The sequence below is a fragment of the Ooceraea biroi genome, chromosome 3, assembly GCF_003672135.1.
Source record: "Ooceraea biroi isolate clonal line C1 chromosome 3, Obir_v5.4, whole genome shotgun sequence".
Lineage (NCBI taxonomy): Eukaryota > Metazoa > Arthropoda > Insecta > Hymenoptera > Formicidae > Ooceraea > Ooceraea biroi.
The window spans coordinates 10,495,602-10,515,292 of NC_039508.1; the positions used below are offsets into that span (position 1 = coordinate 10,495,602).

General features: G+C 46.0%; 1 protein-coding gene across 1 annotated transcript in view; it reads right to left on the reverse strand.

Moving 5' to 3' along the window:
* Positions 1 to 19,691, reverse strand: part of LOC105277125 — a 51,079-nt gene that overhangs the window by 20,951 nt on the left and 10,437 nt on the right. The window contains exons 2-3 of the mRNA XM_020030861.2: positions 15,604 to 15,713; positions 15,267 to 15,361 (exon numbers count right to left, since the gene is read on the reverse strand). Of these exons, the coding sequence (XP_019886420.2) occupies positions 15,267 to 15,361; positions 15,604 to 15,713 (205 nt within the window). The remainder of the gene's footprint in view (positions 1 to 15,266; positions 15,362 to 15,603; positions 15,714 to 19,691) is intronic.

The window sequence follows — 19,691 nt, forward strand, 5'->3', positions numbered from 1 at the left end:
ACGAGCCGGACGTCTAAGAACGTCATTCCCGCTTTGAAGAAATCGAAAGGAATGGCGAAATAAAAAAAAGGCTCTGCAGCGACAGCCGCATTCCAAGCGAGACGCCTAATACCGTTCGTAGCTCTACAAAAAAACATAAGGTCATCTGGAAGGATACGAGGAGAAGAAGGCACGATAGGATCATACGAGAGGAACGAGGAGCCGCCGAGTTGTCGGCCCGAGAACGACGATGGGGAACGAGCAGAAGACGTTCCCTCTGTTTCTCCTTCCTTCGGATACATCCCTGCACAAACGGCTGCGATTTATACCGCCCGGAACTCGCTATCCTAGAGCCGAATACCTAACTGATTGCCGAAGTCCATTCCATCGAGTCGTCTTTTCTCTCTCTCTTTCTCTTCCCTCCATTTTCCACCCTCTTTCACCTTCCTCAATATCCTCCCTTCCTCTCCCATCTTCATTCCTCTTCATTCCTCTCCTCCTTGCCTCTCCTGCCCCCTCGTTCTCGTATCATCTCCTCCTCCTGCTTCCTCCCCTTTCTCTCATCATTCTCTCGTGCGTCATTAAAGAATTTCTCAGAGAGAAATATTATTAACGTTTTAACGGCCTCGTCACACAACCCACGTACACAACGTGCATGGCACTTGTGTTGCCTTAACAGTTCCGCCACTCGCATATCTGGACTTTGTGTTTCCGTTTAAGTTACATTCACCCGTAATGCCGCGTAATTAAACCAAAAGTAAGGTCCTCTGTCTGAAGAAGTCAGCTTTTCGCGAAATGTAGGTGTGATCTTCACGGTTGCCGCAGTAGTCAGAAGGAATTCCGATATACGATCGGTCTTTCGGTCGACGGGGTCAGGCAATATGTTAGACGCTGAAGACAGAGTCAGGCAACGTTACGGACCAGCGTACGCGTTTCCACGTTGGATTCGTCGTCTGTGATAATAATTCCCACGGCGCGGCATGTAACGCACGTATGTATTATACGTACATATATACGTACGTACACGCACACATGTGCTGACTTGATGGTGCAGCTCTGCGTACAGGATCTCTTCGTCCGAGAGGAGAGGACGATGTCCGTGGCGCGCGAACGCACCGTGAAGCAGAAGACGAGAGCTGCACCAGGAAGAAAATAAACAGGGAGTTCGACTCGGGAATGTATCCGAAAGAACAAACGATGAGGCGAGAGGAATAGCACAAGCAAGAGTCACTAATAAGAGAACGCGGGAGAATACCTGAAGGAACCTGAAACGAAATTGGAATAGATAAAACGAAAAGTTGGGACGAAGTGAACAAACATTTCTCGCCTTGGAAGGTCGCCTTGGGCAAATTATTAAATTCCCTTGGACTGTAAACGAAGAATATCGCTAGAGTATGGCATGACTAGAGTTGTGATTCCTCTGCGAACAGAAAAGATGAACAAGAGCGCGAATTTGCGCGAGGTACGGGCTCGCGATGCGGAGGGAAGCGAGACACAGCGGATGGCGAACTTAAGATAGAAAGGCCGAGAGAGGGAGAAGATCGGAGAAAGAGGGGCGAAAGATGGAGGGAAGAGGTTGGATGGAAAGGGGGAAGAGAGGAGGAAGGCAAAGAAAGAGAGATGGCGACAGGTTGGAGCGAAGAGAGAAAGAAGGACAGAGGGACGGAAGAAGAAAAAGAAATGGAGAGGAAAGGAGGGAGAGTGAAAAAGAGAAGGAGAGAAAGAGAGAGAGAGAGAGAGAGGCCACGGCGTGGCCGGAGTTCACGTTGCAAGGAGTAGTAATGGCAAGGAAGGGGGCCCGTCGTGCGCGCAAGCAAGCGAACGAACGAGCGAGCGAGCGAGCGAGCGAGTGTGTGTAGATAGTATAGTAGCAGTAGTCGCGACGGCGGAGGAGGAGGAGGGATCGGAATGCAGCCGAGTGAGGAATTCCGACCCCTCCCGCATATTTATCTGAGCGCGCGGCGGCGAAGGCAGCGGGACCTGAGTCGGGCCCGGTCCGCGGGACCCCCTTTTATAGTGCGCCAACCACGCGGTCCGCAGAGAAAGAGATGCTGAAGGAGAGAAAGAGCAAGAAGGAGAAAATAAAAATAAAGAAGAGAGGAAGCGTGGTAATAGAGAGAAACAGAGAGATGGAGAAAGACGGAGAGACAGACTGAGAATACTTACGAGGCCAGTGCCAGGCCACTATATACTACGGCCTTAGCATATAGGCTTATTCAGCAATGCCCCGCGGTATTTTGTAATTGGGCGCATTCGTAAGATTTTCTTATGAATGCACGGCCGAGTGAAAAAGGGAGGAAGAGGACTCGGCAAGACGAGAATAAAAACGAACGCGAAGGACGTCGCGCATGCCTTTTCATCGCCATCATTCTTTTCGTTTTAAGTCGGAGTCTATAGTTGTGCGGATATCTCCCGATAGTTGTTAAAGAATAGTCGCCGACATTAGTGTCCATAGTTGCATTTATATGAAAAAAATTATGTCACTCTTCGTAGCATGACTACATCTTTCGTAATTGTGTAAATCTGCTGAAAAAAAACAAATATAAAATATTTCCGGGTGAACGAAATAAGATTAGAACGAGTTTCAAATGCCAAGCTCATGAATTTTACGACGTCGGGACGATGACGCTCAAGTTTCCACCAGACATGATTTTCGTAGAATTCGACCGGACCTGCTGCCTTCCAAGGCTGATGAAGGCCCGATGATGGCCGCCACGAAAAGAAAAAAGAAAGGGGAACGTGCTTTCGAGATTAAAATGATTAGGTTTAGGGGAGACGAAGGGGAAGGGAAAGAAGAGAGCAGTGTGAGGAGGGCCCGAGAGCGCTACCGGGCGCTCACGTGATCGCCCTGTAGCTACCGAATTCCGTATGAAGTGGGTCTCGTGTTTGGCTCAAAGGGCCCTACGAGGCCCCTCTAAACAACCTGATCCACTTCAGAACCACGGGGGTAAGAAAATCGGCTGATATGCTATACATAAGCGGATGCAACTTTACGCTCTTCCACACTGTGGCTCACTTGAACGTCCCGTTGTTATTATTTTTTTCATGAAAAATGCAAGATCATTATAAAAAGTATTCTTGTTACAAATCGTCATAAATGAAAATAAAAGATAGTCGCAAAGAGTCAAAATTAAGTGACAAGAAAAAATCTCGTTCTTAAATTATAAGAAAATTCAACTTGGATTCACGACTGGAAATTCCACGACGAATCCGCCATCTAAATATCGTGGAACGTATATTATAAAATTATGTCGTGTGCCCATACGTACGTTCATCGACGTGAACGTGAATTTTTACAAGCGTCAGATGGAACGCGCGAGATCAGTGATATCTGATTCAGATTTACGTTCGAAGGAGAGAGGAAAGGAGCAAGAGAGGGGCAAAGGAGGGATCAAGAGTAATCGGACTGACGGTCGAGAAAGGAATTTCTTTGGCCGGACAGCTGCTGCCGAACAAAGAACGTGGGATATAAAAGAAGAGTTTCTCGGGACGCACGTGGCTCCCGCGAGAGAGAAAGAGAGAGAGAAAGAGAGAGACTCCATGGCTAATATAAAAAATGCACCCCGCTTTCACATTTTTCCAAAAATTCTTTTTCCATCAATTTTGTCCTTTCCTAAAAATTCAGGTCACAAAACAGAAAATTATTCAACGTTAAAAAGATTATATAATGTTATGTAAAAATTTACCGCAAGATGTTTTTCAGAAAATTACAGGAAAAGGCAAGTTTACAGAAAAATGAGATATTTCTTTTCTCTTCGCGAAATTCCATCGGGAGAGGAAAAGAATTACTCCGACAGTTTTTCGAAATGAATTTTGTCAAAAAAAATTTAATTTTGTGTCTCATCGTGCCCCGTGTGTAACTTCGATTCGACGTCGCAGAGCGACGGACACGGGCTTTGTGCAACCGTAGGATCGGCTTGATTCACTTGTGCCAATTGACGAGCCGCGATTACACACGCAGTCCGCGATCTTGCTCACAGAAGTCGCCACGATGCCTGGACTCCGTGGCACGCGTTGCCGAGTCAAACGCGGCCGTGGATTCGCCGTGGCAAATCTGCGGCTGCACCGAATGGCAACTTACTTTTGCATTAACGCTATGTATCGAGTGAAAGTGTATTGCGCATTCCGCAAATGTTATACGAGCGCATGCTCCGCACTGTGGTGCGATACCACGCAAAGAGCACGCGGTAAAGAGCGGCTTCCCAATTTCACCAGAAATTTACCAGATGCAGATGAAGAGACCGAGATCATATTCCCTTCAACGTAATCGCAAAAAAACCTCGATAATTTATCGAGTTCTGTACTTCATGACTTCCAAGAAACACTCGAGACCGGATTCCTCAATGAGCAATTGCTCAATGATGAGTTTCTTAATGGAAAATCCAAAAATCGGGAGATCCAAGAAAGCGAACTTATCGGGAAGCTCTGGAAAAACGGAGATAATGACGATATCTTGTTCGTCCGAACGGTCAAATCGCCCGCGCCGGCGCACAGTGGGAGAAAAGGCTCTGTTTCTAGACAAAAATCTACCGACAGTCCAATTTTCAACCGATTTGAAAAATTTTTTTAACTTACTCGTTATGAGTTCCTCTATAACGTATTACTGCTAATTTTTCAAGATAAAGCTGAAATTCAAAATGGCGCATCCATTATGGTGGTCAAACATATTAAACTCCCGTGATGGTGAATATATTACCTATATTATCTACGTATATACAGATTTTTAGAGTCACTAAATACGAATCTGAGATCAAATTGTTTAAATTCAGAATAACATTCGATATGGCAGTTAAGAAAAACGAAATTTTTCATTATTCAGTAGATCTGCACAGAAATTGATATCTAAGTTTCTGGGATCGCTAATTACAAATCCGTAATCTATTTCAATTTTTAACGAGTGACTGAATTTTACTTTATTAAAGTATTTTATTAATAACGCAATACTTACTCCCTTTTACCACAAGTATGTAAAAATGTATATGTGCGCGCGCGCGCGCGTGTGTGTGTGTAAAATGGTTCTTATCTATCTTTTTATGCTTTTTGTGGTTGTTTTTTTTATTTTTATATATTTTAAATCTGTATATACGTAGATAATATAGGTAATATATTCACCATCACGGGAGTTTAATATGTTTGATCACCATAATGGATGCGCCATTTTGAATTTCAGTTTTATCTTGAAAAATTAGCAGTAATACGTTGTAGAGGAACTCATAACAAGTTAAAAAAAATTTTTCAAATCGGTTGAAAATTGGACTGTCGGTAGATTTTTGTCCAGAAACAGAGCCTTTTCTCCCACTGTGCGGCGTCGCGAGTAGCAACGAAAGTAGAAAAATGTGATCTACGAGGATTAATCCGGCGGATTAATCGAGTCGGGAGGGAGCAGTAGACCGGATAAATTGGACTAGCCGAATTGATACGTCGCAGAATTTATTTTCGCACCTGTCTCCGGTGAAGATAACGGCTGATACGGCGACGTCGACGCGCGATAGCGTCGCGTCGCGTCGCGTCGTGCCGCATTCCAGCGCGTCGCCGCCTCCTCCTCCTTACGGGCGCAAAACAACCCGATCGCGCGCCTTTCACATTCGCCGGACAGGCTGGATTAATTCAACAATAGCGCGAGAATGGCTTAAGTGCGCTTCAAATAAGTTCGATCAATGGCTGCTGCTCCGAGTGCGGCTCCGAGCAGAAGCTCGCCGAAGTGGAAAGAGAGACGGGGGCGAGGGACCGTCGAGTATCAACGATCGCCGATCCACGATCGATCGAGCGATTAATTCAATAATTGTAAATTAAATAATCAATAATTGATCATTCGACGACGCCAATTATCTTCGCGCGAGATATAAGCTAAATATAACTTTGATTAGTTCCTCGTAAACGCTGAATGACTGTAAGCGAGAGACTCGTCCTCTCTCTCTCGCACTTGGGTGCGCGCATAATTATTATATTAATGTGACGCATGAGTGCCGGGTCACCCGGTATATACATCCGCGGTAATACACCGCTGTCTTATCGGCCAGATACGGCAGGATTTAACAAATTCCTGCCGGGGAAAGTTCTTGGTGCATTTTGCGTTTATTGACGTACACAAACGTGCGCGCACGCACGTAAATACATACGCGTAACTCACGTCCACTTTGATACCCACATGCGCATAGGTGCGTACGCGTATAAGAAGGCACGCTCACGCTCCTCGCTCGCGCGAAACGCATGCACCGTTTGCATGAATCACGCGCTGGGTATCCGATTATGCGGTAATTAGAATTATAAAATATCAACAACTACGTCAAATCTCGATCGGCAATTAAATGGATCCCTCGCGCGAATCTTGTTATCTCATTCGTCGATTTTATCACCTTTTTTCGATACAAAAGATGTTTTCTCTCGCTGCTGCAGAGATACATCATTATCAACACTCGCATTAAGCGAGGTCCACAATGAGAATTTAGAGCATAAAACCTAAGCTTTAAGATTTAAACTATAAGAAATTGACCACTCACGGTTGATTTCTTTTTTCACATTTGACTGTGATTGGTGAATTTCTTACAGCTTGAAACTTAAAGCTTAAATTTTATGCCTTAAATTCTCAGACCCCGCTTTTTCTAGTATCTACATCCTATTAGAATCTTATCACCACTTTGATCTGCATCCTTTTCCAATCTTTTTCCATTTTTGATCTATGATAGGATTGAAGGAGAATCGCGCGAGCGTTTCGAGCATGAACTTCGAGACGCGCGTGCGCGAGAGGCGACTTGCGGTGGCAGCCTGGCCGGCCGTCGAGCGATGCTGATATGAATGGAATGCGATGCTATTATCGGAGTGTACCTACCGATAACTCGTCGCGCGGCGCAGCGTAGCGCAACGGAGCAACGGAGATGTTCGACGCGCAGGAGGCGAAAGGTCGTAACTCTCGCGCGCGAGAGGAGAGGAATCGCGCGCGGGTACGCGGGAAGACCGCGAGCAATGAAATGTAGAAGTCGCACGCTTCTCTTGACTCATTGTCCGCATTTTTCTGCGGCTCGTCATCGCGCTCAGACTGATTTCAACCGAAACTGAAGATTAACGAGTCACTCGGAGTTGACTTTGGCACTTCGACTGCTTCATCAGTCTACTACGCCGCATTGTTAGAGATGCTTACATTTACGCCATTGTCCATCATGTTATATATTACGTATCCATGTTTATGCATTGCCGACTATTGTCCGCCGTGTTATATTGTAGACACGCTGACCGCGACAATGGAATGCAATAATCTCTCTTGATACACAATATATGCCCGACTTAGGAACTATTATTTTCTCGGGATCCCAGAATCTATTATCGTGCCGATTTGTTGCTCGCGACGCAAAGTGCAACGAGAAATTCTTCGAGAAACATCCTCTCGTGAGAACGCTCACTCCGAGGAAGAAACGTTCCGAGTATATCTCGAGAACGTTCTCGTCGAGGTAACTTTTAACTGAACTTCCCTGGCTCCAGTCAAGTCGCAGACTTGATTAACTGGAATTTCCAAAGCCGAGTATCTTCGTTACTATCAACGCTCTAAGAATATGCTCCTTTATCTGCATGGTAGGCATCATCATTCGTAACTTCTTTCGCCCGGTGCATTCTCGGCAGGGCCGTGATTCAGGCGAACTCCACGGACATTATCAAGATTTTCCGATATCACCTCATCCAGTAGCATCGAGCTTTTCGAGAGGCGCGACGTGTTACGAAAGAATCGGCCCTCGGCGATAATGATGATTCGGGATTCGCTAATTCGTACATCTCTCCGCTAATGTGTGCGCCATCCAGCACGCAATTAGCCACTCGACTATCAAAAGCGAGCCGCTGCTCCCTTTTTAATCCGAGCACTCTAATCAAATTAACCGTACACCCAACTGTAGACCAGCATGCAGAGAGGATGGCTCGACATCAGGACGATCGGCTGCGCCGCGTGATGTCGAGACAAGAAGAGGCATCCGGAATGGTGCACCCGGTACTCACGGTGTCCGACACCTGTGGTGCACACGGAGGAGCATCGATACCCGGGCCACGATTTAAGCATCCGTAATCACGTGGGACAGATCGGAATCCCTTTCACGTCAGGAATGCGCGCGTAAACCCCTCGTGCCGAGCCCTCGAGAGCCTCGTGGCGCTTTCGGGGAAATGGGAATCGGATACCCCGAGAATTCCACCGAGATGATGATTGCCGGGTGCTATATCGGGCCTTCCCGCGAAGGCCTTATCACGAAGACGCGGCGGAACGTCAAAACAGCGAGAGGGAAGAGGGGAGGGGAAAGGGGGCTGGCTATCAGCGAGCGACGACGAGAGACGAGTGCGGCAGGGGGCACGAGACATCATCGCAACAGTAGCCTCGTTATTACTAGGAATTTAATGCGGCTGCACAGAAATAGAGTCCATGATAACGTCTCTTCGTGATCGTGAAGCGTCCGCGTTCCGATCGCGTGGATCGCCGGACTGAAGTATCGATCTGCAGCGGCTCGATACTTCACACGATCGGAAGATAACGACTGGCCGCATAGTGCAGATAACAAGGCGATTTCCTGGCGAAGATCGAGGGAGTGTCTGAATATTTTCGGAACTTGCGCGATTTCCGGTCCGGTCCTGGTTACTCCAGTTAATTCGACGCCCGGTCGATCTGTATTGATACGATACGACACGAGTGCACGACAATAAACGATTATAACGGATGTCAAATCGCATCACGAGGATGTCAAGCCTCGAACAATGGAACAATGCCTGCGAACCGAAGAACAATACGCTGATACATCGTGCTTCAGGAGGGGAAGACAATCGGCACTTTCGTGCGCGACTCGACTGTCTCGGGATTGTCGGCGCAAAGTGGCAAAACGGTTCTCCAAAAGTCGCATGTATTCGCGAATCACCATAAACTTGGGATAAACAGTGATAGAATCTAAATCCGGGATACGCTGTTTAGGCGCTCGTTATCGTCGCGTGATAACGTTTACGATATAATCATGCCTCTCGCATTCCTCGATGAGATAATGGGCTAATCGTGACTCAATTTTGCCTGCTGGCTGAGAGCTGGCCCGCGCTACATGCATTATGCACGAAACCGCACTTGATCTAGCGAAAAGAAAAACAAACAAGATCTTTTCTCCTGCATATGCCACGAGAAAGAAGAAAGATCGTTCCTGACATTCCAAAAATTCGAGCTGAGAGAGAGAGAGAGACGCGCTTAAGGGACGCAGAGACAAAAGCGCATCAAAGAGAATCCGTGAAAGAAGACAAACTGAAAGGAACGAGAAAATAAGAGAACGGAGTAGGAGGGAGAAGGGTTCGTCGGAGAGAAGCGTGAAATTCCGTCGGATCTCTAAAAATAGTCGGTTACAAAAGGGAGAATAACGCGAGTACGCGTATATCTGGTCTCCTGGTAAAAGCGTAGACCTATTTATGTATCGGCGAGTAGAGATGGAATCCCGATCCCTTCGTACAGTCGTTAACATTGTTTCTTCCTCTGGAGAAGGAGAAGACCGTAGGAATGTGAAAAAGGCCACGCCAGCACAAAGTCGCGCGCAAACGCGCGGCGGTTTTCCTTGCGATTAACTCCCCGAGTTAAATCCGTTGAATTGCAAAGTAGATGCACGTGTAAACAACTATCTAGGCTATCTAAAGATTTTGTACGGAGCCTACTGTGATGAGAAATATAAGCTTCCAAGCAAATTCGCTCAGAGATACTACTGCACTTTTTTTAATGTCTTCAAATGACAAGCACGCAATTTATGGATTCATGGCCGAGCATACATTTAAGTGAACTGAAGAAATACAGTGAACACTGATTAAAGCAGTAAACAGAAAAGACGAGGGAGAAAAGGCGTGATAAAAACAGTAGTTCGCAGATGGTAGACGCTGATGCACCGAGTTTGAATTCTTTCAGTCTCGGCATGTGAGAATTTTGCCGCATGCCCTCGGTTCACCTCTTGGGAAAGACAAAAATAATTGTGGAAAGATAGGAAGCCAAGTGAGCGTACGGAAAGAGATTTACGCTGCGGCACGAGCGAAGAGAAATCAGCGAATGCATCTGATTTTAAAAAATTTCGAAAAAAAATCGTGGGAACAATGCTGACAGCCTTCAAGAGTCTCATAATGGAAAGAAACGCTTGAAGCCTGGATAAAATGAAGGCAATCATGCTCCGATCGATTAATCTTAAACATTTGATGTCAAAATGTTATCTCCCTATTTATGCGAAATTATTGATCGTAACAGATAGTTGCTCAAAGTATTACACATTTTGTAAAACTATAAATTGTCCATGAATAAATACATATATATTGAACATTAAAATATCAATAACAAAATATCCGATAGCGGAAACAGAGAGTCACAGGTATCTCTAATGGCGCGAAGGGAGCATTATCCCAGCAGGTTTAGAGAAGAGACGAACGGTAGCATATCCGCTCGTTCCGGTGCGATCGTACGTCCTCGGAGGACCTCGTGGCTCTTCGTGCGTCACTTCGTGGACCGCCTAGGGGCCTTACGCGAGCGTAACACCAGTAGCCACTACGCCAAAAAGAGTCCCATGGCGCGAGTTAAGCGAGACCGAGAGAAGGAGAGACGAGCGAAGAAGTGAAAAAATAAAGAGAGAAAGAGAGAAAGGAAAGGAGGGGGCAAAAGGATGTTTCGAGGGCCCGAGAGAAGGAGGAGAAAGGGCAAAATATTCCATGGGGACCGAAAGAAGGGACTGAGATCAGGGGAACCGGCATCTTTTCTTCGCGATGCATTGATGCTCGAAAGAGTGGCGTTAAGGCCCTCCTTCTCCCTTTCGCTCGTGTACACTCTCTTTCCCTCTCTCTCTTTCTCTTTCTCTCTCTACACTAACTCCCCTCTGTCTCTCCTCCAACCAAGAGACATGGAACTTTTGGGTCCATAGACGGGAGAAGAAAGATCGAGAGGGGAGTCTATAGCGAGCAAGAGCGATGGCGATGGCGACGGCGTTGATGGTGGTGGTGGTGGCGGCGGTGGTGGCGGCGGCGATCGTGGCCATGGAAGGCAAGGGAGAACGGTTTCGAGAGGACGGGAGACATTCCAATCTCTCGTGGCAAGCAAGCTTGCCCGCTTGCTTGCTTGCCTGCCTGCCTTCCTGCTTTCCTGCCTGCCTGCCTACCTGACTGCCTGCCTGACTGCTTGCCTGCCTGCCTTCCTGCCTGGTTGCCTTGCCTTGCCTTGCTTGTCTGCCTGCTTGCCTGTTCGCTCATCGTTCCTCGCCCTCTTGTCTGCTCGTTGCCGTTTGCCAAGTGCTGTCCTAAAGCCTACGCTAGGTAAAATGCCACACGGACGATCGCGACCATCTCGCGGGAACTATCGCGGGAATCTCCTGGGCTCTATCAGACTGATCGGTTTTTATCTCAGACTAACGAGGCGGATTATTCGGGAATCATCGAAGAATCAGAAACATGGTATAAACAGCGATGGTATCTCTTTGGCAATCTTTGGTCTAAAGTTCGAGATAAATCGTGTTGACACAGACACAGATATATAATATGTACAATTTGCAGATGATATATACGATGATGTATTTCAACTGTAGATCATGCACGGGAAAGTACTTTTTCATGGTGGATTCTCAACAGTTACATGTGACAAATTGCAACGTAGCGATCAAACTGGAACGTCGAGCGCATATGAATGCATTTAGTTGTACTTTCAATATGCGAGATCGCGAAAAAGGAGATGGGGCGCGTATAATGTAGTATACGCCATGCTGCAAATCCGCTTTCACATTTGTCGAATTCCAACATCGCTCGCTCGTTCGTTCGTTCTGCATACCTACATATGTATGCGAATCTGTCCCGAAAATTCATCGCTTTCAGGCACAAGGAAAATAAATTGTGCATGCATGATCAAACGTATAGAAATATTTATGGTGGTTTGTCTACCAATCAGATCCACCGATTCAATGGAAACCGATCATGATAAACCATCGATGATACATATCTCTAACAGGCGACATAACAACCGCCTATTTCGAGACTAATCTTGGGTGCAATCATTTTGTGCAACTAAGATTATACTGTTCATTATTGTCGACGTCAACAACGAAGCTTGGTGGATTAAAAAGACATCACGCTTGCAAGAGCATTCGGAGCGAACCGCAGGCCGGTTCCTCCTATTTGCAGAGGGGCGCTACGCGTTTCCCGTTTCAGGGACGCAGGAGAAGCGGATCATTGAGTCTGGTCAGTGACGAAAGAACGTATGACGGGGCTGTCAACCGAAAACTGCGCGACCAACCCTTTGGCCGCATGCGTCAGTAACGATTTCAGGAACCAGAATGTTGGGCACAACAAGTTGTAAATGTGGTCCTTTCTTCTAATTAACGCACCTGACACTCATTCCAAGATTCGATTCGCGAAAGGCACGAGTATATCCTGACTGGCGCCAAGCTCCGATGGCACAATGATGGTAGGCAACAAAAATGGAAAAAGTCTCGACTATATTTGAACGCTCTTAGAATTATTCGCCAAAAATAGAAGGTTAAATTGAGGAACATTGGCACAGGCGATTAACGTTGGCAGCCGCATCGGCGGCGGCCGGAAAGGGAGGGGGCAAGTTGAAACATCAAGCGGAGAACGGGTCCTGCAGGAAAAAACGTACGCGCATGTACATAGCGATCGAGAAAGAATGAAATTCTTCGATCGATCGATCGGCCGGCCGATCGATCGGACGGACGGACGCACGAACGAACGAACAAATGCAGGAACAAACACACACGCGTATAGAGGGAGCGAAAGGGGGAGGGGGGACGAAGAAAGTCCGGACACCTGCGCTTTCGAACGAGATCCGCGAACCGTATGATTTACGGCATCGAGGCATTCGCGGTTTCCTCCGGCGGTGTCATAATCGGTTTTGTATCTGTCCGCGCGAAAAAGCCGACGAGCAGTACGGACCGAGCGGGCAAAAATAAATGGCAATTAACATTCCTCTCGCATCTCACTGCCTCTCGACGGGGCATCACGAAGAACCGACAGAAAGAAAGAAAGAAAGGGAGAGAGAGAAAAGATGGAGGGGGAGTAGGATGCTGTGCGCTGCTCGGGCCCTCCGGATGGGGCCCGTAGCACGCGGAAAGGTGGGGTGTAGCGCGCGAGTTCCATTCCCCCGCGCGCCTCTAAAAGACCGGCAAAGCCAGGCCCCATCCGTTCCTCCGAAAAATGCTAGATTCAAGTCGAGGAATGCTCTTGCGCCACAACGCACGAAATTGACGAAATTCCTGAACCGCAAATGTCGCTCCGGCGTCTCTCACTATCTCTTTCTCTCTTTTTCTGAGAGGATAAATTAATATTGCGATAGTAGGAATATTGATACTCTTATTTTGATAACGCTAATACTTTAATTTCGATATCGTCAACAAAAGCGAAATGATTGAAGTAGGTACATCCTGTTTTAATAATTATTCTTTACTTGCGAAAGCAATGAAGAAGTTGCGAAATTAGTGAAAGCACTAATATCTTCATTGCTGTAGCTTTAGCAGATGCTGGATACGACGCCGAATCGTGATAAGGCGCTACTGGTCCATGCTTTATCTGTGGAGGCTCGTGCAATGCCGGAGAGGAGACGAAAGAAGAGAGCGCTAGAGAAGAAGAGGAAAGGAGAGAAAAGGAAGCGAGAGGAGAGGAAACGGAGAGAGACGGGGCGAGGTAAGGCGAGGATGCGGCGGAATGGGCTATTTGCATCGGAATGCAAGCCCTGGCTCTTCGCGTTACCCTCGCGCGGGCGCGCGCGGGAGTGCGCAAGCACGCACGCACGCACCGCGTACGATCTACGCGTATCTACGCGTGAAATTCCCATGGAAGGAAGCCACGTCGCGCCATGGTCCCACAAGCACGTGGAACTTACTCCCAGCAAACACTTCCGGCGGAAAAATTCGTCGAGGAAAAGCGCGTATAAATAAATAAATTATTCTAATACTCGGAAGCAGACAATTTTTGCAATTTTGCAATCTGCGAGATTTACAGCACAAAGAAAACGTATATACGTACATGGTGGAATATCGGAGCATCTTCGACGACGATGAGGAGGGGGAACGTTGCTCGGAATATTTCAAGAATTTTAAGAATGTGAGAAGCCGCACGTTATCTCCTGGCGGCGATCTGGCTTTGGATATCTCATTTCCTACGTATACAGACGTACGTGGCGAACTATTTACGCGGTGCGTAATTCGTGACACGCGCAATTAAATCCACGTGCATATTCCACGTATGTACATACGTGTACTTTCGCAAAAGTGCTCAAGTACGGAACTTCAGTGCATCGAAAGCGCATAATTTTGAAATCCTAGGAGACGTGCTTCTTCTCCCGGATCGGGCGAATTTCGCGAGCTGGACGGAAAGAACAGCTGCAATCGCGCGAGAATCGACGGCGAGAGGCCTTTGAACGCGTGGAAACTCGAAACTAGAATCGTGCGGCGAGAGCCGCACGCAGGCAATCTCTCGAAAATCGACGATGACATCATGGCCGCAGTATTCCGCCCGAAATAAATATACCGTACATCGACATTCCTCTCCGCCCGCCCGGGGCTCGCATCGCCGTCGCTGCCGCGGCCGTCGATAAATATTATTATCGTATCTTTCGTTTGCTCTCGGATTAAAGCCGGCGTTCCTCCACCTCCATTTCTCCCCCGTCTTTCTCCTCGTCTTCTCACCTGGCGTACATTCCACCAAATATTCGTAACGCCACCGCCGCGCGTGACGTAAGAAACATTCCGGCGCGGATCCAGACTGTCGTCAACAACGAAATACCAAAGTCTGCCGCCTCTCGTTTCTCGCGAATGTTCGAATTAGCAACTTGTCACGAATCCTCGGGTATTGTTCGCAGAAACTTGTCGCATATGAGGCTCGTGTGTGTCACCGAGAAATACATGGCACGTCGGATTTATCTCTTTACGAGCTTTCATCCTGCCTCGAATAGCAAGCACGGATTTAACAAACACGGGGGACCGGGGGAAACGGAGAACGTGGTTAATAGCGCGTTAATCTACACCGTCGTGAATCGCAGTACACGAGGGTACGTCGAATAACCGGAAGCGATATGATTTCTCACGGATCTGACTGACTTCCTGCCACTCCGGTCTCTCGACCCTCGTTCAAGTATCACCGGGCTTTTTCCCTCCCGGGTCCCGACCGCTTTAATCTGGGTAAAATGGGGTTCATCGACACGGGACGATTAACGGATCACAATTCCGCTTTTATGATTTCGAGCGTAGGCACTTTAACCGAGGGATCTGCTCCTCTTTCTCACCGCCTCATGTTTATCGATTTATTGTCAGACTTACCTCGAGTACGTCCTGTGCGGTCTGCAGATATTCGCGAAGCATGGCCTCTTGAATAGCTCGCCATTCTTGCCTTGGATCTTCCAGTTGCGTTGTCTCTGTGAATATTAATGTCAACGATTAGATCGAGAACGGTCCTTCCGTTGATTAATGATTTTTTTTTCATTTTCGCAAAAACTGAATCAAAGCCTGATGGAGAAAAGACTGTCTATTCAAGCTTATGTGCTCCATGCTATGATATACAAAAGATACATTTCCGAATAAAATCGCTCTTTGTCTGACGAGCCTTTAATCCGACCGCGCACTTTCTCGATCAGATAGTAAAATTGAAAAAACTTACGATTGACATGATTGATGTAGTAGGCGCCCACGTGTTTATCGTAGGCCTCCTCCCAGCCGAGAGGGAGCTCGTTTCCGATACAATCCGCGAACGTCTGGGGTTTAGTAAACCTAGAATGACAAAGGGAAAAAGAGAATGAGATCAAACTGCACAGAATAATGCTGATAAACATAATAACATAATAACTGACAGCTGCTTCACTCCGCAACAATGCCATAATTTTCTCGCGATTAAATTTCATCTCTTTCATCTCAATTATCGATATTTGAATTTTATACATTATAGAAAAGCAGAGAATATTGTGAACTCTGCCTATACTTGGAAAGTGTATTACAATTGAGACTCAAACACAACGCGAGTGCAAAAGAGATGTCCGTTTGAAGATTCACGTTTGCCGGTCAACGATGGCTCATCCGGCCAACGTTACAGGCGCTTGTTGTATAATAACGCTTGCGTATCGAGTCGATATCAAAAAAGGGGGTCCTGGTCGGGTCCTCGCGACTCGTTTGCGTAATTTCGGGACTGTATTAATGCGCTCGACCGATACGGCTGGGGACAGTGGGCCAACCAGCGAGGGACACCGCATGCAGAACGGTACGCGAAAGTACCGTCGCACTTTCGCTCCGTCCGTCCATCCGTTTGACCGTCCTTACGCATTCGACAAGATATACGAAATTTCACGCACGAGACGCTTTCGAGCGCGCGCGCTTTCGGCCGATCGATGATCGGCAGTCGACTCGTTAAACCTTGCCGTAAAGTCGTTTTAACCTTGGCATACCGTAGCCGTGTCGACGTGTAGCGCACGTGTTCAGCGTTTCATTTATCCTTCCCCTCTCTCTTCCTTTCGCTCTCTCTCTCCCTATTTCCTCCTGAGAACCCCGCATCCCTCGCGTCGCGATGCAAGCTCCTCATTCTCTTCTCCTGCTCCTTTTCTCTGTCTCTTTCCCTCTCTGTCCTCTGTGTCGCAGTCTCTCATCATAGCAGGACAGAATGGCGGTAAGGCCAAGGGCACACCGAGACTATGAATCACGTGATGAGAAGGGAATTAAGGAAATTGTCTGGAAATGCGTAATGGAGTGCAAGTCCTCCGATTTAAAGAGCCCGCCGTTAAGTATGTATCTGGATCCGCAGCATTTCCGAGAGAAAAAAATGCTTTGCGAGAATAAATGTCAGCTTGATCAATGCCAATTGCGCGATTAACAACCGATTGCATCAGACAAGCCCTTCGGGCTAAAAAAAACCGCGGGAAGGATTAACGCATTGTGAGCGCTACACGCTCTCGGACTACGTCTGCAGAAATCGAAACCAGATATTTCGAGATATATTGTTTAACATTTCAACTCGCAGCGAAACCCGCATATTGCTTTGTCAGTTGCGTGAGCGACACCCGATTACACCACATTCTTGTTTCATTTTTTTTTCATGTTGACTTATCATTATTTAAGATCTTGTTATGCAGAAAAACTCACATTATTGAAGCTTTATTCTTTTGATAAAGAATTATTATCCTAAAGTTACGCAAAGAATATACAAATTAAAACTTAACTGTTTTACATAACTTTTACTTTTAGATAATTAATAAATCATGCCCTTTTACATGCAGAATAAATGCTATCATTTCGATTCTGCTTAGTTTATCAAGAGTCACGATTTGTCATTTGAAAAAATTCATCAACTTGACTGAAATATCCCGATTAATAATCGTGATCGTTCAAACGTCACCGTCGCTCCTACGCGCGCGTCCTTTTTCCGAGTTGCAAACAAAAATTGCGCAACGACGGCCGGTAAACAGACGCTTCAGCGTTGATTTCCTGTACGCCGGAATTCCAAAGGCCAGCCGTCATCCGAGCCTCGGCACACGCCGTTCCTTTTCTTCTTTTATCGCGCGTACGCAATAAAAAGAAATTCCCAGAAACATCAACGCCTGACCGTGTCCCTCGCCCCCCCCCCGCCGTCCACGAATCCGTTCGCTCCCTTCCGTCGATCCCTCCCTCGTGGATAGTTGCACGATGACGACGGCACTTCTCCGCTATTAGGTGATCCATGACGGACGCTCTAATTCGCGACGGACATTGTGCAAGCTCAATCATGTGTGTGTCTTATGTCTTACAGCGAAATCTGGTTGCTAACAATGATTAATAATCTAAAGCCGAGTAATTTTTCTAGAAGCGCGATGCATTATGTAATTTTGCGTGTGACCGCCAGGCAAACGAACGTACCACGATTTTATCTCTGGCCATTCCTAAGAGTTCGTGACCGAAATTCTTATTTCATAAAATCGTTTTTCTTTTTCTGTATTTTTTTTTGTTTGTAGATCGGATATGTTCGCATGCGTATTTCGCAGCCCAACTCAGCAAGATGAACGTTCATAGTATAATTTTATTAGACTTGCCACAAATTGACATGAGAAGATTCTGTGATTATATTACTTTGTATCATGTATATTTTCTCTCTCAACTAAATAAAACAGACATGCGTAACTTGCGCGATAAATATTCAACAAACGCGTAAACGCAATGTCTCGACGTAGTCGAGTAAAAAAACCTCGCAAACTCGTCCGTTGCCAACATAATTGAATTGAAACTTCAGCCGTAGAGCAAGGACGAACCGCGTGCCGTTCCGCATTGTTGCAATTTCGTCGAAAACCATTCGTCTCTTCTCGTCGCTTTCCTGCGTGTCACGCTAGCGGTCATCTCCGTAAAAATGGGTGGAATTAGCGCGCTCTAGCATACGCAAAATGATAGTTTTTTTAAATAAAATATTTCCTACCCACCTCAACAAATAAACTCCCCAAAAAGCGAGATTTTTTTCATTCAGACAGAATACCTTGAAAATGCTGAATGTTCGTGGGAGTCACGCTTCCGGCTGCATGCATAAAATTCCTGAATCGTGATATGTCATCTTTTCCTCTTTCTCCTCTTTACGTACTTGTGTATTGCGTACGAGGAAAACAATAGGCTCGCGAGACAGATTACGGTAATGCGCCTGTCGCTCTCGACCGTTTACGAAAGAATACCTACGAGGTCTTTTCGTGAATGTCGCAAATTCCAGTCTAACAGCGATGGAAAGTAGAAACCCGCGTTATGTGCCGAGGAGTAGAAATCGAAATTACCGTCTGTCATAAGACACGAGTTTCGGACACGCCTCAAACTGGACCCTTCTTATCAATTATATCGAATGCTATAGGAACTACAGCTGAAAATATCCGGATAATAAATTATCCGGATTATCCGAGATATTTTTTATCCGACTACTGAAGTTCGGATCCTTGAACAATCCGGATAATTCAGATCCGGATCCGGACCTTAGTATCCGAATCTGCAAATAAATCCGGATCCAGACTATCTACAATAAATTAAACAGAAAAATAATCGTTAAAAGCGTTCTATCTTTCTTCGACATGTAATAAGCAACAATGATATAATGACGTTTTCAGTGTGTCAGCGCCCATAGCTCTATACATGGTGGACCAAAAATCTGGATACAGTCGATTATCTCGTAAACAATGCAATTTAGAAAAAAAGTTTTAGACAAAAATTGTAGTGCTTGAAGGGGGCTAAAATTAATTTTTGGAAAAATTGAATTTTTAAGGTCATACGGTCATAACTTCATATCATCATCGCCATTTTTTTTAACGGAATAACTAACGTTATAAACAATATATATGATTCCTTTAATTATTCTGCACATAAAAGTATTAATGTGGAACTTTCGAAAATAGTGTACGAGATATTTTACACTTTATTTTGGCATATTTCGACATAAAATATAAAATATCTGATAAACTATTTAGTTTTTCACAATTGTACAAAATTGTGCAAAAATAATATATATTTAGTTACTTTAAAAAGAAATATGTAATTGCATATTACATATTGTAGGTAGTTCGGATCCGGATTTATTTGCAGGTTCGGATAGATTCGAATATTCGGAAACTAAGATCCGGATCTGGATCCGAATTATCCGGATAATTCAAGGATTCGAACTTCAGTAGTCGGATATTTTGATAAACGAATTATTCGGATATCCGGATATTCGAAAATCCGGATCGTATTTACAGCCCTAATAGGAACATGTAAGTATTCGCT